General features: G+C 46.1%; 3 protein-coding genes across 3 annotated transcripts; all 3 read left to right on the forward strand.

Moving 5' to 3' along the window:
* crsp7 (cofactor required for Sp1 transcriptional activation, subunit 7) lies at positions 1–5,118 on the forward strand. Its single transcript, XM_008291307.1, has 3 exons — positions 1–281; positions 1,339–1,413; positions 1,505–5,118. Exons 1-3 carry the CDS (start codon positions 210–212, stop codon positions 3,230–3,232), a joined length of 1,875 nt encoding a protein of 624 aa, XP_008289529.1. The 5' UTR covers positions 1–209; the 3' UTR covers positions 3,233–5,118.
* Positions 5,119–10,840: 5,722 nt separating this feature from the next.
* Positions 10,841–24,739, forward strand: rps15 (ribosomal protein S15). Its single transcript, XM_008293576.1, is given in 6 exon segments — positions 10,841–10,880; positions 21,873–21,883; positions 21,885–21,905; positions 22,328–22,413; positions 23,362–23,596; positions 24,580–24,739. Coding segments are annotated over 6 exon segments (480 nt in total). The 5' UTR covers positions 10,841–10,867; the 3' UTR covers positions 24,694–24,739.
* On the forward strand, positions 10,936–17,032 carry cnn2 (calponin 2). The gene is made up of 7 exons (XM_008292445.1): positions 10,936–11,197; positions 13,372–13,493; positions 13,585–13,651; positions 14,012–14,149; positions 14,501–14,617; positions 15,339–15,485; positions 15,630–17,032. The coding sequence occupies exons 1-7, from the start codon at positions 11,144–11,146 to the stop codon at positions 15,933–15,935; spliced, it is 951 nt and encodes a 316-aa protein (XP_008290667.1). The 5' UTR covers positions 10,936–11,143; the 3' UTR covers positions 15,936–17,032.
* Positions 24,740–24,977: the final 238 nt, after the last annotated feature.

Here is a 24,977-nt window from a genome sequence, read left to right on the forward strand (position 1 = left end):
TGAGTTGCCAGAGCGCCGAGCAGGCAGCAGCTAACGGTCAACACGGCAGCCTCAGTCCCACTCCATGTGAGATAAAGCGAGCCGTCTGCCGTACAGGGGACAGAAAATATGATGTTCGGACGCCGAAGCGGCTTCTGATCCATCATTGTCACCCGGTTTTCATTTTGGAGGATTCCTCCCTCCATCCTCCGGATCGCACCGAACAGGCAATGACAACGGTCTCAGCAACCCCGCAGCAGATGAGGGACCGGCTGCTGCAGGCCATCGACAGTCAGAGCAATGTGAGTACAGCTACAGCTAGCAGGCTACCTAAGCTAACGTTAGCTTGTTTACGTGCACTCCGGCGAAGTCGACGTGGTGATTCACCAAACAGCTGCCAGTTAACTGTTTTATTGTGTTTTTTTAAATGTGTATTCTACGTTTTGTGTTGGCACCGACGTGTCGAGCGTCCCGGGGAGGCAGAGAGACGCGGGGCTCTGGGGTTGACAGCTTGTTAGCTACATTAGCATTAGCGTCGCCTCCCATACACAGTAATCTGGCGTTAAGGCTAGCTAGTTGATGTAGCATGCTAGCTGCTAACTTGGCCGTTACACCAAAGCGGTTTAGTTTCTTCAACAGTATGAAGGGAGATAATCCACACACAGTCCTGGAAAACACTTATTCACTAATAAATACTGTGTACGTCCCACCAGGCCACCGGGGTTTCGCGGTAGACCGTTTGAAGTTAGTACTTCTATGATAACAAAGTACGTGAGCTACCGTGCTAACTCCTAGCTTGAGTAGCTAAAGCTACGTTTTAGGAAATGGTCGGACCCTTCCTTCTCAAGTTAGTTAAATGCTAGCGGTAGCCAGATCAGCTAGCACAGGTAGGACCACCGATACTCAGGCGTTGATGGACTTTGTCGACAGGGTGAGAAACTCCAGCAAAGTTTATAGTTTCAGCCCCCGGGTTTAGTCCACATGCTACACGTCTGTCGAAGCGTCTGCAGGGATGAAGCTTTCTGAGGTGACTCTTTGCCATCTTTACTGGTTCTGAAGCAGACAGACGAGCTAACGTCTCTCAGGCTAACTTGTGAGCTAACTTGCTGACTTCCACACGTTGCAGGCACGATTCAGTCGATGTGAGTTTGTCTGTTTGTGGCAGCATCAGTTTAGGGGACCTGGTTCATCATCAGTCACTGGCACTGCTTTCTACAGTACATCAGCAGTGTTCATATAATCCTCGTTCTCTGAAGGACTCCTGCTGTTATTGCTCCTGGTAGTAGTTTTCAGGCCAGTACTAATGGTTTGCTCTGTGTGGAGGTTGTGTTGTCCTCATTGTGTTTATCCTCTTTGCAGATATGCAACATGGTGGCTGTGTTGGAAGTAATCACCTGTCTGGAGAAGTATCCTATCACCAAAGAAGCACTTGAGGTAAGGCTGCTGTCTGTGCACTGCTGACTGCTTCACCTGGAAGTCGTGCTGCTGGTTCTGTTTCTAACTCTCGCTCGTATGATCTACGTAGGAAACCCGACTAGGAAAACTGATCAATGATGTGAGGAAGAAGACCAAGGATGAAGACCTTGCAAAGCGTGCTAAAAAGCTCTTGAAGAACTGGCGAAAGCTGATTGAACCCGGGCCGGCAGTGGCTGCGAGCGCCCCTGGGTCCACCAACGGCAGTTCACACCCCTGCAGAACAGAGGCGTCTCCTCCTGACATCTCGCTGCCAGGCAAAGGCGTCCCCGAGGTCAAAATCAGAAACGATGTTCACAACACATACTCGCCAAAAGCGGAGAAGTCAAGCAGCCGCAAGCGCCGGGCGGAGCACAGGGACGGTGGCGTGCACTTACCAGAGAAGATCTCCAAGATGTCCTCATTTGATAACTCTGTTTCACCACCGCCCACCAACGGGATCGCCGGCAGTCCAGACGCGCTGCCGGACCAGGAGGTGGTCCCGTCTCCTGACAGATCTCGACTAGAGCACCTTGATAATGATAAAATCAACAGAATTCCGGTCAACGCTGTCAAGCCTCGCCCCAGCTCTCCCGGGGTTGCCAAACTACCTAGCACTTCCTCTTTGATCAAAGTGGCTGTGATGCAACAGCAGGCCAGACTGGACGAAGGCGGAGGGGGCTGCTATCAAGCCAAAAGTCCCCGCGGCCTCACCACCAGTCCCAGGAGCATGAAGCAGGACACAGTGACCAAGCGCTCTTCAGCATATGCACCGAAAGGAACTCCAGTCCCGAGCCCCTCCTCCAGAGACTCTCCCGTGTTGTTCTCCCAGCCCGTGTCCTCCCCAAGCCAAGCCTCGTACGCTGACAAGCTGCCACATTCTTCTCATAGGTCTTCAATGCACTGGGCCACTTCGTCAGAAGTCCCGTCTCATTGCCCACCGCCAGACATCTCTGCAACACTGGAATCCCTGTCTGTCTCCCCGTCCCCCTCTCTCCCCCCACAGAACTCAGACCTCCACAGACCGGCGTCGGAGGGAGCCATGGCGATGTCTGATGACGCAGACGGGCCAGCCGTGTCCAACTCGGAGCATAAAAGGAGGAAGTACAGGTCTAGAGACTACTCTGTCAACTTAGATGGCCAGAAAATAGAGGACACGACGAAGCCTGTACGCTTAAAAGAACGCAGGCTAACGTTTGACCCGGTCACTGGTCAGATCAAACCTCTGGTGCATAAAGAACATTCTCAGACAGAGGAAGCTCCCACTCCTGACCCCTCCGAGTCCAGGCAAAGAACTGAAAGCACTGTACATCGGCCCGCTCTCCCTACCCCGGCCCCAATCATAGCCCCAGCCCCGGTCCCGCCCTTAAACCCAACCCTAAACCCGACCCCAGGTCCCAGTCCCAACCCCTTCCACCAAACCAATTGGAAGGAGCTGTCTAGAAATGAAATCATCCAGTCCTACTTGAACCTTCAGAGCAATGTGCTCACCTCCTCAGGGGTCCAGGCCCCGAGTGCACACTTTTTCATGTCAGAGTATCTGAAAAGGGAAGAGCAGGAGATTAAGGAGTCAAGGAAGACACACGTTCTGCAGACAGACAGCCCGACAGGGGATTTAGCGGGCGTGAGCCGGGAGGTGACAGGCGAGGACCTGGACAGGATGCACACACAGCACTGGGCGGGGGTGAACGGGTGTTTCGACACCAAGGGGACCTGGTATGATTGGACAGAGTGCATATCGCTGGACCCTCACGGTGATGAGAGCAAATTGAACATCCTGCCATACGTTTGCCTAGACTGAGGGTTGGGAAGGTGGTCCTTTTCCACTCCTTTCTTTCGTCTCCCCACAGAGACGAGAGTTTTTTGTGATTTTGTTTGTCCACTGTGAGTTTGGCGAGAACCAGGCCTGCTAAACTCCCCTAGCCACGCCTCTTCCATTTTCTGTGATAATCAATTCAGATTTTGGTATAAAAAGCATAAATATTAAAAGAGTAGTTGAGTTTGTAATATCAAGGGCTGTTTCTGTTTTATTTTTCAAACTGAAAGCCACAGGAATGATGAGGCCCATGTTGCAGAGTACTGCTGCTATCACAGAGGCAGGAGAGGCGGCGTTGCCCCAGACAGCCTGGAGCGGTCCGACAGCGTGGATGCTTCATGATCTGTGTTGTAGCCCCGCTTCAGGTGCACTGGGCTGACACTGGTTTCCTCTTTACCTTCTGCTTTCTACAGTCTAGGGGAGGCTGGGGTTTAGCGGTCCTGTCCAGACCACCATGTTGGTGCCCAGGAGAGGTGTCGGTAGAGTTCATCTAGCACAGTTAGAGCTGAACGTGTCCAGACTATGAAATACTGGAGCATATTTAGCAGTTACAAGAAGCTTTATGTGAGATATAAAGAGTAAATTATAAATTTCTTATCCTGTATACATCTATTTATTTTGACCTGTTCATTTATGGGATGATCATCAGAACAGATGGTCAACAAAACTTTGGATTCTTTTTTTTTTTTAAATTTTCCCCCTCTGTGTTTGCATCACGATGTTGTCAGCCTGATCTTCACTGTTAAGAGGGCACTCAGATGTCCGCGTGGTCCGTCTCTAGGATTGGCCAATGCACTTGGTTCTTAACATTCCAGACTCCACCCTTCACCCACTTTCTCCATCTCCTCGTATGGCTCCTGAATGCCCACGCCGTCTCACGTTCTGAAAGTTCACTTGGTTTCACATGGTTCCATCCCAGTAGCGTGGTGCTGCTAATGTTAGCGACGGAACATCTGTCAGCAGCTGTTTGTCCTCCCAGCAGACGGTCACATCAGATGGTGTTCATCAGTCACTGCGTTTGAGGGACTCAAGCCAGGACGTGTTTTAATGCTGGAACTCACTTTGTTTCCATTCCTTCACATATTGTTTGCCTTCTAACGTTCTTTGACAGTATTTCTCTGAGTTGAGCAGCCTTAGTGAATGTACAGGACGGTGACCTCTTATGCACTTGTACATAAGTTGACAACGTATTGGTCGTTTCAGCACTGACGGGTCAGCCACATTACGCGCCCAGAGTTTATTTAAACACATTTCAGGTTGGTAAAGCTGCTTTCAGGAGTTTAGAACACGTTTAGGATGAAGTAACGTTCCTTTTGCTTCCATCTTTGAGTTCAGTAAACATAAAAAGGTGATTTAAAAAGAAAAAAAAAAAAAGAAAGCTTGGGCATCTTGGCATTTTCCTCGTGACAACCAACTAATACTTCAGTTTGTTTTCCTCCCATACTGCTCATCGGTCACTACCGTGTTCCTCACATGATCTGAACTGAGACTGGCTCATGTGCAGCCTCTCTGGCCGTCCGTTCAGTCATCCCCACCAATGTGCCTTGCTAAATGGTAAACCTGGATTTGCTTCTGCACTAAACGCGCCCGTCTGGAGCCGAGTTGACGTGCGAGAATCCCAAATCCTTCAATGGATATGACGCTGGTATATGCACCGTTTTCTGTTGACTCTTTTTGTACACGTGGACGGAGGAGGGTGAAGCTGCAGATGATGAGAAGCTGCACAAACACAACAGAGCTGGCAATAAAGGAAAAGTGCTACAACTGGTTGATAAGAATCTGTTTTTCTGGAGTTTTGACTGGGGCATCTTTATTTGTTCAGTGTTTAACATCTCTCAATTGTTTGAAAAATAAAATGATCTAAATCTTCAGCCCGGTCGACTGACGCGTGGGTCTTTTGCAGATACATGTCACCACTGAGGTCGCTCTGAGCTTGTGCTGCAGGTGTCTCGGTGGTTAGCATCGTTGCCTCACAGCTAGAAGGTCGCCGGGTGGCGTCCCGGTGAGGACACCCGGGATCTTCCTGCGTGGAGTCTCCATGTTCTCCCCGTGCAGCGTGGGTTCTCTCCGGGTTCTCCGGCTTCCTCCCACAGTCCAAAAACATGCTGAGGTTAATTGGTGATTCTAAATTGTCCATAGGTGTGAATGTGAGTGTGCTTGGTTGTCTGTCTCTAAGTGTAGCCCTGTGATAGACTGGTTACCTGTCCAAGTGAACCTGCCTTCACCCTGAGTCAGCTGGGATAGACTCCAGCCCCCCATGACCCTAGTGAGGATTAAGCAGTATATAGATGATGGATGGATGGATGTTTGGAGCTTCACCCTGGAAGTGGAATCATGTTGCTGTACTTACCCAGTGTGTCCATGGGGGGGCGCACATCGTCCACTCGCCTCCTTTGTTTGCATCAGCGTGTGATGTAAGAGTTGGAGGCTCAGAGTAATTTCAGTCCAGCAGGAGTTAATTGATCAGACGTATCATTTTTATAGACCCATAAAATATTATGAGGATCTGTTTTTAAAGGAGCCGGTTCGCGTCCTGGTGGGGGTACCGGAATCTTTCTGCGTGGAGTTTGCATGTTCTCCCCATGCAGCGTGGGTTCTCTCCGGGTTCTCCGGCTTCCTCCCACAGTCCAAAAACATGCTGAGGTTAATTGGTGATTCTAAATTGTCCATAGGTGTGAATGTGAGTGTGCTTGGTTGTCTGTCTCTAAGTGTAGCCTTGTGATAGACTGGTTGCCTGTCCAGAGTGTCCCCTGCCTTCGCCTTAAGTCAGCTGGGATAGATTCCCGCGACCCTAGTGAGGATTAAGTGGTGTATAGATAATGGATAGATAATGGATGGATGTTTTTAAAGGACAAGCACAGATCTGAGTCTCTCATGTGTGAACATCCAAACATGGCATCAGAAGTGAAGTGTGATCAGATTGCACCTGGGTTACTCCACATCTGATCGAGGCCACGGCGACGTCACTGCCTGCGTGATTCACTGAGATAACTGCATCACTGATATGGGGGTGAGTCACGGTCCGTCCCTCGGCTGTAATCGCCCCCCAGACTCTGAATCAGGCCTCTGCACACCTGCATGACGTCACCACCTGCCTCAGACCCAGGACGACAGCAGCTGTGTTCAGGACCAGACAGGAGCTCAGCCTCTGATACACCTGGGCTGAGCTCATCCATAGTCTGCCAGGTTCTGACTTGTTCAGTGGGCGTGTATCGTGAAGAGTACGGCGCTAAGTGAAGCTAAAGGTGTGTTGATTCACTGAAAACTGCTTTTTAAAGCCAAAGAACACAATAATCTCATCTGAGAATCTGAGTTTAAGCTTAAATGGATGATCCAAAACGCTCTGAATCAATAAACGGACCTGTTGTTTCATCACTAACTGAACAGAACTTTGCCAAACATGCAGCTGTGAGTCCTTTGAGCTGATTCTGTGTTTTTGTTGCTGGGATCTTGTCAGTCAGAACTTTCTAACTTCACACATCTGTGCTCATAATGACAACAACACAACCGGGTTTACGGTGGAAGGCCTGAACCTCAGCCTGCAGGTCGACTGTCCACAGCTGGTTCACTGCTGATCCGATGTGTCACACTGAGCTCACCTCAGTAGGAACAGTCGGTGATGTCATGTTCATCGGGTTCGTCAATCAATACTCTGATCAACGATACCGTCCAGGCTGAGTGATGACACAGACGCCCCCTCACTGATGAAAAGTTCTCTCTGCATGAGCACAACTCTGAGCTACCTGTACTTGAGTATTTCCATTTTCTTTATATTTCAGAGGCAGATGTTGTACTTTTCACTCCACCAGACTTCTCTGATAACTTCAGTGAGCTCGCAGATTAATTTATATGAAATCTAATCAACACATAAATGGTTCTGAATGGTTCTTGAACTGTAGATTAATTCAGCAGCTATGAAGCAGCTTCATCACCTGAAACAGCTTCAGAGTTAAAGTGAAGAACTCATTACAGCTCGAATGGTTCTGATCCAATCATCTGATGAACTCTCTAAACACGAAACACAATAAATAATCATTCTTATTGAGTTCTAACAACTTCTAATGAAGTTATGTTTGACCATCTAACAGTTTTTAATTCAGTCCATTCTACGTTAAAAGGCTGATTTCACAGCAACAGGCTACATAAACACGTTTTTATTGTTTTTAAATGATCGACCTTCGTTAATCTACAGTTAATTTCGTGTTGAATCACTAAATACTTTCAGTTTAACCCAGTCCAGGACTTCCATACGTAGAAGGTCTTTCCAGAAAGAATATGTATATGTTGGTGTTCATTACAGACTTTGTATTATGTTAAATAAATATTCTGATAAGTTTTTTGGTTCCAAATACACGACACATGTCCCTCTTCTTATATTAAAAAAAGCAAAATCTTTAAACATAAAAGGACACCTGTCACCTGAACCAGCAGTCCTGAACAGGGCTAGACCACACCGGATATGAAGTGGATGGAGTTCCTCATTAAAACAACGATTAATAGGATTACCTGAATCAGTTTCTACGTTTGATTTTATGTTTTAAATCTTGGAAGCAGCATCAAATAAAGGAAAGTGGTGCTAACAGATCCCTTTAGAGTGCACATGATTCATGTCAAGCTGATGCTTTTGTGCTTTTACTTTTGTGACTACTCTACCTCCTCTCAGAGTACTCCTACACTGTGGTACTTCTACTCCAGTACTAGGTATGGAGTATGTCTTCACTCCCATCCTACAGTCTGAACGTTAAAGCTGCTCTGATGAGACAGATTCAGTCGTTTAACGGGGAAGCTTGTGCTTTACATGAACAGCCAGATGAGCCCATTTATGGGAAGCAGAGGAGGAAAAGTCCCTGTGACTGGAGCAGAAAGCCCCTCTGGTCCCTACAGCTCTGCTAATCCGGCATTGTGGCGCTAAAGTGTGAAGCTCTGCGCTCTTTACGCTCACATTGCACAACATTCCTTACGCTGTTATCGCACAGCCGCATTACGTCACCGCAGCAGCACTTTATCCGCTCTCCAAACTTTTATTTTTTTCCTTCTTCTCTCCACCGTGACTCAAAACAGTGCGACGAGCCGTCTGGGCCGCCGCGGCTCTGGTATGCAGGGTGGGCCCGGAGGACGGCTCCCTCCCACCGCCAGGAATTTGGGAAGTTTCCTTCCATATAAGGACTTTTTGATATAAATCGCGACCTGCGGGAGAGAAGCGGGAAGGTGGAGCCTGGGATGGATGAACGGAGCCGGGAGCCCAAGAGGACGCAGGCCGACCAAGAGCAAGCCTGCCTGTGCTTCCGCTGTGGTTCAGATGAGCGCAGGAGGAAGCTGCTGTGTGTGCAGACCTGTAAAGTCTGCTTTATGGGCTGTCTGCTGCAGGTTAACGGGACGTTTTATCATCAGAACAGCGTCTGGCTTATTTTAACAGCAACCAGAAAAACACGTGAACAGGCGACATTTCTGCTTCTTGCATGCACACTGCTGCCTTCTTTAACTGGATGATGTGGATGGAAGACTTTAAGATGATTTGTTGGGCTTTATTAACCCAACCTGTGTAACTTTCTGAGCAGATCATCTCAGCGGCTGCCCAACAGGGTTTCCTCTGAGCTCAGTAGATCGGCCTGCTTCATGGAAACACACTCCAGCATCATGAGTGTGTCCCCCTGCAGAGTTTGGAGCTCTGATCAGAAGATACGGAGCTGAATAGTGCTGCTGCTGCTATTCCTGCAGCTAACTTAATCCCCTGGTTGTTTTAACGTGCTTCATTTGTTCCATATGCCAACTGTTGCATGGTTTTATAATTCCATGTACCTTCATAACCAGGCCAGGCTTCCCTTGAAATAGAAATGTTGATCTCAAGGCACTTCCTGGTCAAATGAGGGGTCCTGGTGGCTGCACAGACCAACATGAAGCTCACTCACTGTCCGGGACCTCAGCCACAGTTATGTTGCTTTATTTTTAAGATCAAGATCCTGATAGGATGAATTTAATTAAACAAAGGTATGATAAACTTTTTCAGAGAAGGATGGATCAGCTTCCCAAAGTAAATCCTTACACGCTGTAAAGATGCACATTTAAAGCACCACATACCTGTGTACAAGAACGCAGCCGTCGTTTCAGACATTCTGAGCTTACGACACCTTAAAGTGGTTTTATTTGCCCTGAGCTTCGATTCTCAGCTGACTGGTCCGTTTGTTGCACGAGTACCACCAGTGCAGCCGCCACACTTGAGGCACCCTGGCGTGCCAACAACACGTGCAGAAGAACACCAGTTACATCATTTTCACCTCCTGGACGACCACATCCCACCTACAGCTCCCAGACTGCGTCTTCTGTCTGAAGTGCAGCTCATGTGCTGATATTTTAATTATGCAGTCATCTGCTTCGTCTGGTCTCAGTGGCTTTTATTGTTTAAGATGAAGGGGCTCACGGTGCCAAAAATATAATTATCAAGAAAGAAATGCATTTAAAAAATCATTTATTGAGTCTAAAATTAATAAATGAATCGATCAGACCTGTCTATATTCACAAAGTGTAGAAGGTATCCCAGTGAATTTTGCTAAAAATAAACAAAAAAAGACCAAAAAAACCCTCATTTGAAGCAGGTTGTATGACCACATGTGAGTCACAGGGATGTAGACCAACACATGTTCAGAGAGGAGCCACTGAGGTGCCAGACATGGATCTCAGTCCATCAGAGCCGAGCTGCTCCAAGTGGTTGGACGAGCGTTAAAGGACAGATTCAACTGAAATAGTGCAGCTTTACAAATGCTATAAAGTGGCTGCAGCTCTGACACGGTGACTGAAATGTTATCATTACATCAAGATGAGTTCATTCATTCAATTTAAAGATCACAGCTCAGAGGAGGGTCAGAAACGAGACCATTTCTTTATAGAAATCACGTCAGTTTCAGTCTGAATCAGGACGTTAGACACCAAACACAATAAAAACACCGTCTGGCCTCTGATCTGTCTGAGCATCAGGCCTGATCAACTGTAAACTCAAAACTTTTATTGTTTTTCTTATTCATTCAGTTAAAGTTTCACAAAAACACACATTTGCCATCAGCACAGACAAACTGGAAAAAAACAGCTTTAAGATTAATTTAACAAACTGTGTGTGTTTTTTTGTATATGTTTAATTGCCAGCAGTATTTCCTCCAGTATATTGTTTTAACGAGTCCTGCTTCATTCATTACTAGTTATGTTGGTCTATTATCCAACTCAGGCCAGTGTGTTGCTGTTTTTTATTTGTTTTGTTATACTTCTGATCATTTAAACCTGTTTTATCTGAAATGTAAGAATGTGTGTCTGTTATATGAATGTATGACTTTATGATAATTCCATTGAGCTGATTTATTTCAGGCTTTAATGGTTTGAGCAGGTTTAGATCCACAAGTGGGACGTTTACAACCTGCAGATGTGCTGAATATTCATGAAGAACGGTGGTACTTTCTTATTTATTCCGTTGAAGTTTCACAAAAGCACTCATCTGGCATCAGCGCTGACCTGAAGTTGGACAGTTTAAAGCAGCTGCAAACAAACTGGAAAATACAGCTTAAACATTACACCAACAAACGTGCTGAATTATGTAAAGTGGCCCTTCACAGCCTGCAGGTGTGCTGAATATTCATGAAGGACGCTGGTGTCCTCCTCCTCCTCTTCCTCCTATAAGAGGCGGCGGGGCGGCAGCAGGGAACCATCTTGGCTCCGGACTCGGCACTCTTCGGCAAACATCGTGGCAGCGCTCTAATTGGCGGCCGTAACAGAGAAAGGAAGTATTTATTCCGCTCCGAGGTCTCATTGGAAGAGAAAGTCGAAGATAATTTAGCGTAGTTTTAATTCGCGAGTCGGCTGTCCTTCTGCTCGTCTTCTTCAGCTAAATATTAAACTCTGAACCGGGTGACCATGTCCTTCAACAGAGGTCCAGCTTACGGATTATCCGCGGAGGTCAAAAACAAGGTTCGTATTTTTATTTTTATTTTTTTATAAATTATTATTATTCTTTTATATGAAATCCTATAAAGTTCAGAACTTTTCCTGCCTCCGTGCTGAGTGTGGAAGTCACCTGGCGTCCATTTTGACAAGCGTTCAAAGTTATTAGTAAAAAAGAAAAGCGCCAGTAGAGGATTGGATGAGTGTGTTTAAGGCTAAACTAAAGTGAAGAACTCTGAGTGTGTGTGAATAATGTGCAGAGTGTGTGTTCATGCTGGAGATGTCTGAGCTGCCTTCCTTTTCTTGAAGTCCTCTGAGCAGAGCCGGGCTGGGCGTTGTCCCTCTCTGGCACAGCAGCGTGTCGTTGTGGCAAAACTTTTTTCTTTTTTTTTGTTATCCCGTTTCCAGCAGCTCTCCTCCTGCTGACTGCTGCTCGGTGTGACCCGCATTAGCTCATAATGTGATTCACCCATTAGCCCCTGAGTTGGTGCCATTCTGCTGATTTCTGCCTTTACCTCCCTCCTCCTCGTCCTCCTCCTGCTGCTGTTCAGGGTTTTAAGTTCTCCTCCATGTCAGTGAATCAGTGCAGGACGTCCACCCAGCAGGCTTTCTGTACCATCAGCTCCACATTCCTCAGGGAGCCTCTCTGTTAATGTTTACCTGCTTTGGTCTGCACATCCTGGTCCACTTACAGCACCAGGACCGATGCCACAGATTGATCTCCTCACAGCCCTGGACCTTCAGCTCTGACCATTCAGCCGTTGCTATCTCACCTGATTGCTATCTCGCTCATCTTGTTTGTTTTTTTTTTTTTTTAAACAGCCTGGTTCCTGTTTCTCATGAAAGAGGAACTCAGTGAAGACATGCTTTTATCAGAGCTTCCCTCAGTCAGCTGATTTCTGTTTTGCCACCTGGTGCCCGTGTGCGGTGGAGAAAGGTCTCGTCTCCTCCTCACACCTCAGAGGAACAACGTGTGCCTGCTGTTAAGGAACGCATGCAGACTCCCTGTGTCTGCTGCCGGTCACGTCCTTGAGGAGATGCTCAGTTCGGGGGTATTTCCTGCCCTCGGAGCCCCCTCTCTACCCCTCACCTACACCCTCACCTTTACCTCTCACCTACAGCTCCTGAATGTAGAAACCTGTGTCCCGGCTGGTATGGCAGACCCTGACCTCTGTAGAGCATTGACGGTTTATTCATAGGACCCCCCCCCAGGCCTCCCCGTCTCATTTAGTTTCTTTATCCGACCACTGTGGGGTAAATTCCTTCAGTTCAGCTTGTCATCGTAAATGAAGTCTGTAGGATTCTTTGTGGGCAATTAAAATAGCCGGCGTTGTTTCTAATGTGTAGATGACTAAATGAAGAGGACGTAATTAGTAGACATTCCTCCAGAGTGCAGCCAGCTGTGCTCCTGTGTTCGTCTCAGGCTGCTCTGCGCTCGGGTTTCTCGTCGCCCTCGGGACAGAGACACATTGTTGGCTGGATCTGAGTCTGCACGCAGCTCATTCAACACCTTGTCCTTCACCGGAGGAGAAGAAATGTTTGCCTGTTTCTCTTTCGGTCACTTTGCTCTCGGTTCTGGTTTCCAGTTTCTTCCCACAACAGGCCTAACTGCTGTTTACGTGACCAGAACTCTCTTCCTGAATGGCCTCTCTCAGAGCCAGCAGAGCACGTTTCTCAGACTCGATCGCAGAAGCTTATAAATCAGAGCAACACCTCCACAGTCACTAGAAAGTTGGCCTTTGTGCCATGCTAAGCCTCTTAAAACGCACCCCTCCCTCCCTTCTTCTTCAGCAGCCGCCTTCCTGTGCTTCTGGGGAGAATTTAGCAGTTTACCAAACAGGATGTCCGTGCTCGTGCGCGTGCATGTGTGTGTCTTAGGTCATGTTGATGTCACCTTCTTTTATTTATGAGCACAGAATAAGACAGAACTGGCTCTGTAGACACAGCGGCTGCACCGTGGCAAAACTGAAGATGAGCGTGTGCAGTCATAATTAACCTTGGAAGACAAATCGACTCGGTGTTTGATTATCAGCATCGAGGAGAAACCCTCCTGTCTGATGTGTGTTTGAGTGGGACACACCTCGTTTCATCTTCCATCCATGAAGTGCTTTAATAGCTCGGTATGAATGTACTTCCTGTTTAAAAAGCCACCAACACATGTGACCCTTGACCTCTGCTGTTGTTTTTTTTTTTTACACCAGATTGCTCAGAAGTACGACGCTCAGAAGGAGGAGGAGCTCAGGATCTGGATCGAAGACATCACCGGCTGCTCCATCGGCCCCGACTTCCAGAAAGGCCTGAAGAATGGCGTCATCCTGTGCGAGTAAGCAGAGACCAATCAGAGGAGTGTCCATCGTCTGCTCTCAATACGGGCAGCCATTTGGAAACTTAAATTTTTCTCTTTTCTGTCACAGTCTCATCAACAAACTTCAACCAGGATCCGTGAAGAAGGTGAACCAGTCGCAGCTGAACTGGCATCAGGTGAGCCGATGACAACCAGCTGAGGCGTCTTTCTCCAGAAGCTGTTGGTTCACGCCAGCGGTGACTAACGCTGCATGCAGCCACAGGCCTACCTCCCTGTGCTGCTCCATTGTTGGTGCTGTTTACTTATCAGGATGTCAGGGCGCTGAATCACGCTACGTCATGCTTATACTTGCATGTTGATGCTTCTCTTGCCTGCACAGCAACTACTTAGTGCTTTTTTTTTTTTTTTTCTAAAACTGGTTTCTTATTGAGGTGTAGCCAGAGGCTGATATGCAAACAGAGAAGTAATTGCACGTCTCTCGGTATAAATCCTGTGTGTACACGTTGCTGATCGTGTTTGAACTGGTGTGGTTTCAGCTGGAGAATCTGACCAACTTCATCAAAGCCATCACAGCCTACGGCCTGAAGCCCCACGACATCTTCGAAGCCAACGACCTGTTTGAGAGCGGCAACATGACGCAGGTCCAGACGACGCTGCTCGCCCTCGCCAGCATGGTGAGCCTCTGTTTGCACAGTTTAAAGAGTAAACAAAAAAAAAACAGATGACAAGTAATGCAGCGAGTATGAAGTGCAGGGTGAGGCAGGGGATGGTTGCTTAAAATATGAAGAAAACAAAGTGAGCACACACAAAATGATGACAGCAGTGAAAATGTGCACCAACACATACGAACAATATACAAAGCAGAAAATGTGAATAAAAGACCTGAGCATCTGTGAGCATGTGGAGGCCATGATGGTGGTAGACCAGGACCGACCACTCTGTCATTCATACACGCCTCTGTGGGTAAACCAGACTGGGACTGTGGGTTTCTGTATGTCCACTTTAAAGCCTGTGTTTTCTGTCAGGCCAAGACCAAGGGCTGCCAGTCGCGGGTGGACATCGGGGTGAAGTACGCTGACAAGCAGGAGAGGATGTTCGACGACGAGAAGATGAGGGCCGGACAGTGTGTCATCGGCCTGCAGGTATCGCTTTCATTTCTTTGTTTTCAAGATTTCAAAGCTCTCCTGCTGTCAGACTTTCAGTTCCACCAAGTCGAACAGCTCTTTATTTACAGTCAATAAGTTGGGATCGTTTCTACGGTGACGCTCAGGGCTTTGGAAGAAGCACCAGGTGTCAGAGGAATCCTAAATAAAGCGGTGCTCGCTGGAGCTCGTTGGTGTGATAACCGGTTGGTTCTGACAGCTGCTCAACTCGCTGCATGTGGTGAAACTATTGCGTAACTCGTCATGATCTCATGTCGAGCGTCGCATACTTGTGTAGAAGAGGCGCTCGTTGTTCTCGCTGCCTCTTAAGCCTCTCGGTTTTGTTTTTGTTTCCGTCGCCTGGAGAGATCTCTGGCAGATAGGCAGGCTACTGAAACGGTGAGAAAACTTGCAATACAAGTCACTGTTAGCGACATGACCGGAGTGCAGACGCAGCAGACGGTCGGCTGAAGCTGTACACGGTGTGTTGTTTGCTCAGCGTTGTGATTGGACAAACACGGCTCATGTTGCTGTTATTCACGGCAGAGTCGAAACTAAGGTTTCCGTTGCACTCTGATGGGTTCATTGCTCCTTTCAGTCCTATAAAAATATTTCAAAATCCAGTGATGTTGTGCAACAGTTTGCTGTCGGTGCACTGTTTTGTTTTGGCGGCCTGATATCTTGATTTATTGACAATATTATTTTCATTTTCTGTGTTTAGATGGGGACCAACAAGTGTGCCAGTCAGAAAGGAATGAACGCATACGGCACCAAGAGACCCTTGTATGACCCCAAGGTTCAGATCCAGCCCCCCATGGACAACACAACCATCAGTCTGCAGATGGGAACCAACAAGGGGGCGACTCAGGTACTGCAGCATGTTTAAAACTCCTCCAAGATTCAGTGTTATCGGACTGCAGTGAGCCCCAGGGTGCAGGTCCTCTGCTGTAAACTAGCGTCATGGTTAGTCTCCTGTAAAGTAAACCTGCTTCTTCTTCCTCTCCTGCTCCAGTCTGGGATGGGGGCTCTGGGGAGAAGGCGTGGCATTTACGACAGTAAGATGTGCACGGAGAAGTGCGACAACAGCACCATGTCCCTCCAGATGGGATACACACAGGGAGCCAACCAGAGCGGCCAGAGCTTCGGCAAGCCGCGGCAGATCTGCGACGCCACGTACTGTCCGAAACCTGGAGAGGTCTCAGGTGAGCCGAATGGGGCCGGCGGCGTCCGCGACTACATCCCAGATTACCAAGACGAGGGTTACCAAGGCTACCAGGAAGAGGAGCAGGTGTACCACGAAGACGGGACAGATTACTGAGAGGCGGGAGGGAGCTGAGGAAGGGAAAGGGAGATGAGTAGAGGTGGCATGTTCTGCAGGAACAACCCCAAAGCAGGCAGGTGGCGTATTTTTATATCCATAGGATGTTACCGTTTGTTTTTAGGTCATATCCTTTTTGTTTTGTATGAATTAGTTTCCCTCTCCCGACTTGTGCAGAACCGTTGTTACACATATCATGATGAACTGTATTTCTGTGATTTTTCTATTTAAAGTGACCACAGAAGCCAGTCGTCTGGCTCAGCCAGCTGTCTGTCGCAGGGATCTTCTTATTGTGCCAAAGCCCCGCTGTTCTCCAGGGCTGCTGTTGGTTCGTTTACTTGTCGTTGGTGAACTCATTAGTTGCATTAAGGGAGATGCCCAGCTTCCTACATGGGCTCAATGAAACTAAACGGGAAACATTAGGGACTTTTTAAAAGCGGTTTTTAGAAATCATGTGTTATTTTGATTAAAACCCACCCATGGTTGTGTTTCTATCATCGCTGTATCGTGTGTGTCGACAGCAGCTCCTGTGAATGCTCAGAGTCCAGTATCCTCCACGTCCCGTCAGTATTCCTCATCCACATGCAGTCACACCTTCTCCTGTTCACACACATGAAAGAAACCAAGTAGATCTGTGCAGCCTTCGCCTTAAATGTTGTATTTTTTTCTTCCTTCTTTAATGAAGGAAATATTTCCTTTTGTTTGCATAACCAGTCCAACTGGAGACGGGTTTGTTGTCTTTGGACCAGGACGGTAGCGGGAGGGGGGCGGATAGAATAAAACTCAAGTGAAGTTTTGAACATTCCAAGCAAGAATACTGGATTCTTTTTTTTTTTTTTCTCTCAGTGAATTATGTTTAAGTGAATCATTCTTAAATATTGGTTGTTTTACCAACGATCATACCATCCTATCTGATCATTCCGATTATTATTTATGCGTATTTGTGATTTGAATGGGGGCTGTTTTGTACTTTGAATAACATTTGGTATTGGACTACACTTTGTTCCTCTGGAATCATTTTTATGCTGATGAAAAAAAAAAAGTCTGAATTGTTGTTGTGAGAAAAATGTAATAAAAACGTATATACATGGTTTTTATTCCGTGTTGTTTTTGTTTGTAGATGTAGGATACCTGTTATCAGCAGCTGGTTGGTGATCTGTGGCCACCGGCTGATGCTGTTTAAACTCAGACAATAATTTGGCCGTTATTGTCAACTTAACTCTTATTTTAACTATTTTTAGGCCAAACATGCAGCGTAATATGACAGGATGGTCGTATAGACTGACTCTAAACAGGTTTCAGATTCATACATGAAGGAGTTTAAAGCACTCTGTGGTCTCTGGTCGCTTCAGTCTGTCTGTCAACGTATAAACTGAATGTCATGTGACAACATTATTATATATGCAGACTACTTTACATATTAACATCCATCCATCCATTATCTATACATTGCTTAATCCTCACTAGGATCAATGGGGGGGCGGAGCCTATCCCAGCTAACTCAGGGTGAAGGCAGGTTCACCTGGACAGGTCACCAGTCTATCACAGGGCCACACTTAGAGACACACAACCAAACACACTCACATTCACACCTACAGACAATTTACAATCACCAATTAACCTCAGCATGTTTCTGGACTGTGAGAGGAAGCCGGAGAACCTGGAGAGAACCCACGCTGCACGGGGAGAACATGGAGACTCCACGCAGAAAGATCCCGGGTGTCCTCACCGGGACGCCAACCGGCAACCTTCTAGCTGTGAGGCGCTAACGGTACTAACCACCGAGCCACCTGCAGCTCATATGAACATTCTCTTTTAGATTTAAAATGTCTAAAGTGCCCCTTCAGGAAGAAAACAGAGAAACCAGTCTGGAGCTGCTCTTCATTCTCTTCTCTCCATACTGAATGGATGTCCTGTCATGGACATCGTTTGCATGAGTTTATCATTGTTGAGGTGTAACCAACAAATAGAATATATCAGATACAGATGCATGGAGGCAAATGATAAAAACCCTGATGACATGATAAACAGGTTGATCAGAGATGATGTGTTAAACGACAGGGAGGATGATGAAACACTGTCTGTCCATAACTACTGCTGCAGACATGCAATGAAACGTATGCAGGAAGCCCGACTACACCTCTGAGCAGGATCTCTGAAACGTTCAATGAGTCAACATTCGACCATGTTATAGTAATCATAATAATAATAGATCAGATTTAGACAGCGCTTTTCTAGACACTCAAAGTCACTTTATGCAGAAGATCCCGGTGCCCCCACCGGGACGCAAACCAGCAACCTTCTAGCTGCGAGGCAACAGTGCTAACCAACTGCGCCACCTTGCAGCCCATGAAACAATCTTAACACCAGAACGACACCACACCTGGCTGCAGGTAGCTGCTGTGTCCTCAGGTGTTGTTAGCAGGCTCCTGCTACAAGCTGCTGCTGCTGGTTTATCTTCTGTCCAGCAGCCAGCTGATGCTCTTGTTTTCATTCTAATGAAGCCTCACTACCTGGTTTCACACCTGCTGGGGCACAACGTGAAGCTGTTGCTTAGACACAGCTGAGAAAGCGTTGATCACAGGTTCTGTTATCGTTCCTGCAGCTGACCTCAGCTTGTGTAGAACAGCGAGTGGAACCCACATGAGTGTATTCGTTCAAATCAGACCTCAACTTTGGCATTTTTGAACAATACTAGCAGCAAATAAAGTGACAGATGACACACAGTGAGGCCTGTGTGTTTGGACGGTGACACGGTGTCGGTACCTCTGCCCACCACAGGGTTAGGATAAAATGAAGCACTGATGACGTGATGGACGTGTCAGCGCTCAGCTTTAAGTTTAACAAACACAGCACAGACCGGTCAGGAGTTCCACATGCATCTGAGGCCCTCCGTCTTCACTAGTTCAGAAGTAAACTGACATAGTTATAAATACGAGGATTATTTTTAATACTTGGATGCAGATCCTTTGCAGTCTTCAAGTCTGGACCCCACGGACATCCCTAAACACTACGTTTCCTCCCTTCACAGGCTTTTAAAGGCTTTTACTGCCGCCGCCTTCAGCCGCTGCTGGTTCGTGGGTCTTTCTGCCCTCTGCGTTGTCTTCAGGAAGAGAAAACCAGCAGGCTTGAGATCTGGCACCTGACTTTTGGGTCCATCAGTGCTGTTAGGCGTCGTCCCAGTTTCCCAGCATTGGAGTGAATCTGAGCAGAACGTGAAGCTTTGTGCGCTTCAGAATTCATCCTGCTGCTTCTATCAGCAGTCACATCATCAAGGAAACCCAGTGACCCAGATCCACTGGCGGCGCTGCCTCGGCCGCGTGTGACAGACGATGTGGTTTGGATCCAGAGCCCTTCTTTTCCTTCACCACACTCTTCCCTTGATCCTGGTACTAACATTTAATCTTGGTTTCATCCATCCAAAGAATGTTGTTCCAAAACTGGACAGGCTTTTTTTGTGTATGTTTTCTAGCAAACTCTGGTCTGGCCTCTCAGCGTTTTTCCCTTTGAGGCAAACCGTCTGTATTTACATCAACAAGGCGTCTCTTGATTGTAGACTTTGACAATCATACGCCTCCACACCTCCTCCATCGTTTTCTTGACTTGGCTCGACATTGCGAAGGCATTTTTTTTCACTAAGGAAAGAATTCTGCCACTTTCGTCGTCTTCCAGGCCTTTTGGTGCAGCTGAGGCCGCCAGCGCATTCCTTCTCTTTAGGAGTCTACCACACAGTGGATCTGACCACTTCTAAAACTTCTGCTGTCTCTTTGATAGCTCTGTTGTCTGTTTGGATCCGCTGACGGCCTCCTTCATCAACACTGACACCTCTCTGAGCTGCATGTGGGAAGTTCCTACACACAGCTACCAGATTCAGTAATCAGCTCCAGACCTTTAATTGTCTTAATTTGTCAGAAATCTCAAAATAAAACCGATTATCAGTCAGTTTTCCAATTACTTTTGAGCCTGAATATGTTATTATGTTAAAACCTCTGGAGTGAAAGCTGCATTTACATGTTCTACGTTTCATTTACATCATGATCATTCAGTTCAAATCCATCGTGGGGGTGTACAGAGGACAAATGATGAAAAACTGGGTTGAAAAATGTACGGATCTGACTGTACATGAAATTAACACGGGAGAAATCAGAATACATTTCATCAAGTTCATTGTGATTGTCTACATTGGTTTATGGCAGAAGTAGTCAGGATACTTTAAAACCTGAGGGAACAAAACCCAAAACCACATCGTCAAAAAATAAATGGTATTAAAAAAAATGTTGTCTATAATTTTAGAAAAATGTATTATTTTACAGATTTTTAATTGTTTTTGTTAAATTCCAGATAACTAAATCACAGCAACAGCATTAACTTATGTGCTAACAAAAATACATTTAAAAAAATAAAAATGAAACCATCAATAAGAAATAAAAAAACTCAAATTAATGAAAAGTAATAAAAAATAAATAAATACAAAATCTTTAAAAATAATAAATAATAAATAGAAAATTAAAAATACATTAAAAATATATATTCTTATTTTTATTATTTTCTTTATTTGTCTTTATATTTCTACATTTATCAGCCTTTTCTTTTATGGATTCATTTTTGATTAATATTGCCACATTATTTATTTTTTATTTTATTTATTCTTCTTTTTATTTCCACTTTTATTTTATTATTCTTTTGGTGACTTATTTTTGTAATTTGGCGCTCTCACTACTCCATAGCTAACCCTAAAAATAAAAATATATTTTAAAAAAAACCCCAGCCAAAACAGTAAATAGTGTTTATATAAAAAGTCTGATTCTCCCCGTGCAGCGTGGGTTCTCTCCGGGTTCTCCGGCTTCCTCCCACACAGTCCAAAAACATGTTGAGGTTAATTGGTGATTCTAAATTGTCCGTAGGTGTGAATGTGAGTGTGCTTGGTTGTCTGTCTCTAAGTGTGGCCCTGTGATGGACTGGCGACCTGTCCAGGGTGTCCCCTGCCTTCGCCCTAAGTCGGCTGGGATAGGCTCCAGCCCCCCCGCGACCCTAATAAGGATTAAGCGGTGTATAGAAAATGGATGGATAAAAAGTCTGTTTAAAAAAAAAACCCAATCAAACAGTAATTCAGTTTACCAATGTGCAACCAAATACACAGTTTTTGTACATATACATTTGTTAAACATATATCATGTTCATATATGTGCCTCTTACTTTCCCTGTTTTAGCAGTTTTTGAATGTGACATTATATTCGATATAATCTATAGATATGCAGATTTATTTGGCTGCCAGTTGTCTTTTACTGGTTATTGTGGGTTTTCTTGTTTTGCTCTGCTTTCTCACAGTGTGTCTGCAGAATAGAGGAAGTGAGATGTGAGTGTTAGATTGTCCATACCAGCAGCTGGATGTGTCAGTGTGTACACAACACTTCACTGTTGGATCTGCTGGAGGTGGAACCAGCTGTGACTGTATGAAGCTGGGCACCCAGAGTTTGGTCTGAGGGCCTGTGAGATGATTCATGTGGCGGGAACAAGAGGAGCTTTACCTCCCAGAACCCTGACTGATAACTAAACTGGTACAGTCACAGTGTGGTGAGGAAGTGGCAGCAAAAGAAAATATTTGAGTAAATTACCTCCTTTGCCTTTATTTCCCTCCACTGCTCAGCACTACATGTGATCCTTTAACCATTCCTTTCTGTCTGTAGGTACCGTTTGTATGTTTGGTTCTGAGCTGGAACTGTTTTGTTTTCTCTTCCTGAAACGCGGATCTAACTCCGTAAAACCTCCCGTGATTTAAACGACGGTGAAAACTGGAGGACACGTTGGTAGAAACCTGATACCGGCCAGAAAGGGTAGTGAATTGCGCCACCTGCTGGCCACGCGAGACTAACGCCGGAACGCAACACCGGATGTTTGCCACAAATCGCGCGACATTAGGCCTTACGAGACTTGCAGCCGTTCTTTTCCCCCGGAACTCCAGGCAAGATGGTAGGTGCTCGTCCGAGTCTGAAGCTTGTCAAACTATAATCTAAATGCATCCGTGTTGTGGAGCTGCTGATTAAAGCAGCTGGTGACAGTAACCGACAGTTACACAAGTTTACTGATCAGTCCGCCGAAAATGGTGGTTTAGAAGAACGGATAAAGCTGTGGATAGACTCAGTGTTAGCCCGGTTAGCTGAGGCCGCCTGTGGCTAAGCTAACCGGCGGCTCAGCGTAAACTGTGCTAGTGGTTTATAATGACTGTGTGACACCAGCACCACAGTTATAACACATGAGTTAATAAACTGGCCTGTATGTGTTTGAATGTGAGAAGTAGCGCAGTTAATATTCGCGCTTTCATCTAAATGCTAACTGTGAAAGCTAACTGTGGAGGCTACACGGTGACCGACTGTGATGCTCGTCTCTTCCAGGCAGACACCGAGATCAAGAAGAAGCGTACCTTCAGGAAGTTCACCTACAGAGGTGTGGACCTGGACCAGCTTCTGGACATGTCCTAGTGAGTGACACGCTGGTGGGGATGTTCTCCGGCCAGCTGCAGCTACAGCCACCAATGTGATTGTCTGGAAACTGACATGTAGCTTTATGGTGGTTAGACTCTAAAGCATCGAGTGTGTGTAACTCACATATACCCAAATACTTGCAGGCTTTTGTTTTCTCTTTGTCCTTCATCACTGAAATCTGGAGTTAAGGTCCTGCATCTGTGACACACTGTAATTGTGTACGTCAGAGAGCAAATCTGATTATCCCTTCATATGACAACACAACTTATAGTTAATGCTGAAACTGTCCTGTCGATAGGTGTGTTCCAGTATCTGTACTGCCGTAGTAAATGTCAGAATAGAAAAAGATTTAGTATGTCCCAAAACAAATCAAATGTAGTATGTGAAAAATACCAGGATGTCCTCCTACATCTGGTTGACTTTTTGAGTATATAGACAAGCCAGAATGCTTCTGTGGCCTTTGTGACCCACAGCACCATGCACAGGTCCAACAGATATGTCACAGTGTGTCTCGCATGTATGAACAAGTCTGAGCTGCTGACAGCACAGACAGGTGATAGCTCATCTAACATCACAGGCTGACAGTCACAGCTTAAAGTGCACATTATGCTAAAGTAGTATGTTCAGTCGTATTAATACTACACCAGTATTACGTACTATAGGAGCAGCTGTAGTTTGACTGGCTTCTAATAAAAAAAAGAAGTGAGATTTGAACTGCGGCTCATATATTGTCCTGATCAGTGGACAGCTAAACTTTAGCATGTCAACAGTTGTATTTTTCTGTGTTTTAATCAGACTTATTGTGAGGCAGACCCAGTATCTGTTGCTGCCACCATCAGTGTAGCTGAGATCGCTGAAAGAGTGTTTGCAGACATTCTTTCTTTTTCATTCTCCCTGCTGATGGCCTCGCTGATGTCTCCACTTTCTGTGTCCTCCCTGTGCAGCGAGCAGCTGATGCAGCTGTACTGCGCCCGCCAGAGGAGGAGGCTGAACCGTGGCCTGCGTCGCAAGCAGCAGTCCCTCCTGAAACGTCTGCGCAAGGCGAAGAAGGAGGCTCCTCCCATGGAGAAACCAGAGGTGGTGAAGACCCACCTGAGAGACATGGTCATCCTGCCTGAGATGGTCGGATCCATGGTCGGAGTGTACAACGGCAAGACTTTCAACCAGGTTGAGATCAAGGTGAGACGCTGGTAGTGGTGGGAGGGGGGGCATATGTGGACACCTGTAGACGCTGACTTTGTTGGACCACCACATCGATCACTTCAGCTGCATTATGAAGAAGAATGATGTCGGGAGTTAGTTTATAACCTAATCTAAAACTGCAGATTAAAAACACAGAGCCTACATGGGTCCAAGTGACTGCAGGCGACTGTACTGGTAGTAATTTTAGGTGCTGTGTTCTGGTTTCCATTCAGGTTTCACTCTTGTGCTCTGAAGGTCATCATCCTTCAATGCCAAAGCATCAGGCCTGTCATCAGAGTTGCTCAGGGAGCCTTTTGTGGTTTTAAGCGAAGCATGTTGTAGTCGGTATGGTAGAGCTATGACTCCAGCTGCTGCATCTGACTGCTTGTAAAGGACACACGTGGTCAGTTGTACACAGATGAGAGACAGATCCATCAAACCGCAGCTACAGATCTGAAAGAAAATCTCATCTCATTAGTCAAGTTGATAGAGCTGTGAAATATCTTGTTAGAATGTTCTCTAAGCGTTTCCAAAATCACAATAATCCTAGTTTGAGCTGTTCAGTTAAATTAAGAATAAACTTGAATGTAGAATACACCAGTGACAGTAAAACTGTATTAATAATGGGTAGAGGATGCTACAGTATAGTGTAGTGCTGCTAGAAACATCCCTGACAGGAGTACACAGAGGGAGGCATGGTGTGTGATGCCTGTTCAACACACTGGTCCTGAACTCTTCTAGCGTTGGATACACACACTTCAGTCCTGCCTGAGGGATATTATCGCATCATGAAATACTACAGGACTTCTCTTAAAAGCTTGAATTTTGTACCATGTGCAGCTGCTGTCATCACAAGTCATCTGTTTTTAGTTTTAAATTATCGACTATGAACAGAGCTGTGGCTCTGGTCTTCAGCCCGACCGTCTCCTGGATGTTTTCTAGTCCTGTTGCTGACATGCTGCTCTTTGTCTTCTCCACAGCCTGAGATGTGTGGCCACTACCTGGGAGAGTTCTCCATCACCTACAAGCCAGTGAAGCACGGTCGCCCCGGTATCGGAGCCACACACTCTTCCCGTTTCATCCCTCTCAAGTAGAATGGCTGTGTTCTTTGTATAAATAATAAAACGTGTTCTCACACAACTCGACTGCTCTCCTGTTTTCTGCATAATGGAATGAAATGAAAGGCTTGTTTGACAGAATAATATGCTGATAGAATCTCGGCATTTTATATTGTTCTAGGTGTTTTACTAAAGGGCATGGATCCTTTCAAGATAACTGGAACAGATTGGTTCTGATTTGTACTGAAAATCCTGAATTACATTGAAGTGATGTGATGAATTAAGCTCTCAGAACACGCTGGAAAAGTTTCTGCAGAGAG

This window comes from Stegastes partitus, unplaced genomic scaffold, assembly GCF_000690725.1.
Source record: "Stegastes partitus isolate 25-593 unplaced genomic scaffold, Stegastes_partitus-1.0.2 Scaffold0, whole genome shotgun sequence".
Taxonomy (NCBI): domain Eukaryota; kingdom Metazoa; phylum Chordata; class Actinopteri; family Pomacentridae; genus Stegastes; species Stegastes partitus.

Coding starts and splice junctions, on each gene's coding strand:
- crsp7 (XM_008291307.1), top strand. CDS start 210: ATGACAACGGTCTCAGCAACCCCGCAGCAGATGAGGGACCGGCTGCTG. Junction 282..1,338: donor CCATCGACAGTCAGAGCAAT/GTGAGTACAGCT, acceptor TCCTCTTTGCAG/ATATGCAACATGGTGGCTGT. Junction 1,414..1,504: donor TCACCAAAGAAGCACTTGAG/GTAAGGCTGCTG, acceptor TGATCTACGTAG/GAAACCCGACTAGGAAAACT.
- cnn2 (XM_008292445.1), top strand. CDS start 11,144: ATGTCCTTCAACAGAGGTCCAGCTTACGGATTATCCGCGGAGGTCAAA. Junction 13,652..14,011: donor CGCAGCTGAACTGGCATCAG/GTGAGCCGATGA, acceptor GTGTGGTTTCAG/CTGGAGAATCTGACCAACTT. Junction 14,618..15,338: donor AGTGTGTCATCGGCCTGCAG/GTATCGCTTTCA, acceptor TTCTGTGTTTAG/ATGGGGACCAACAAGTGTGC.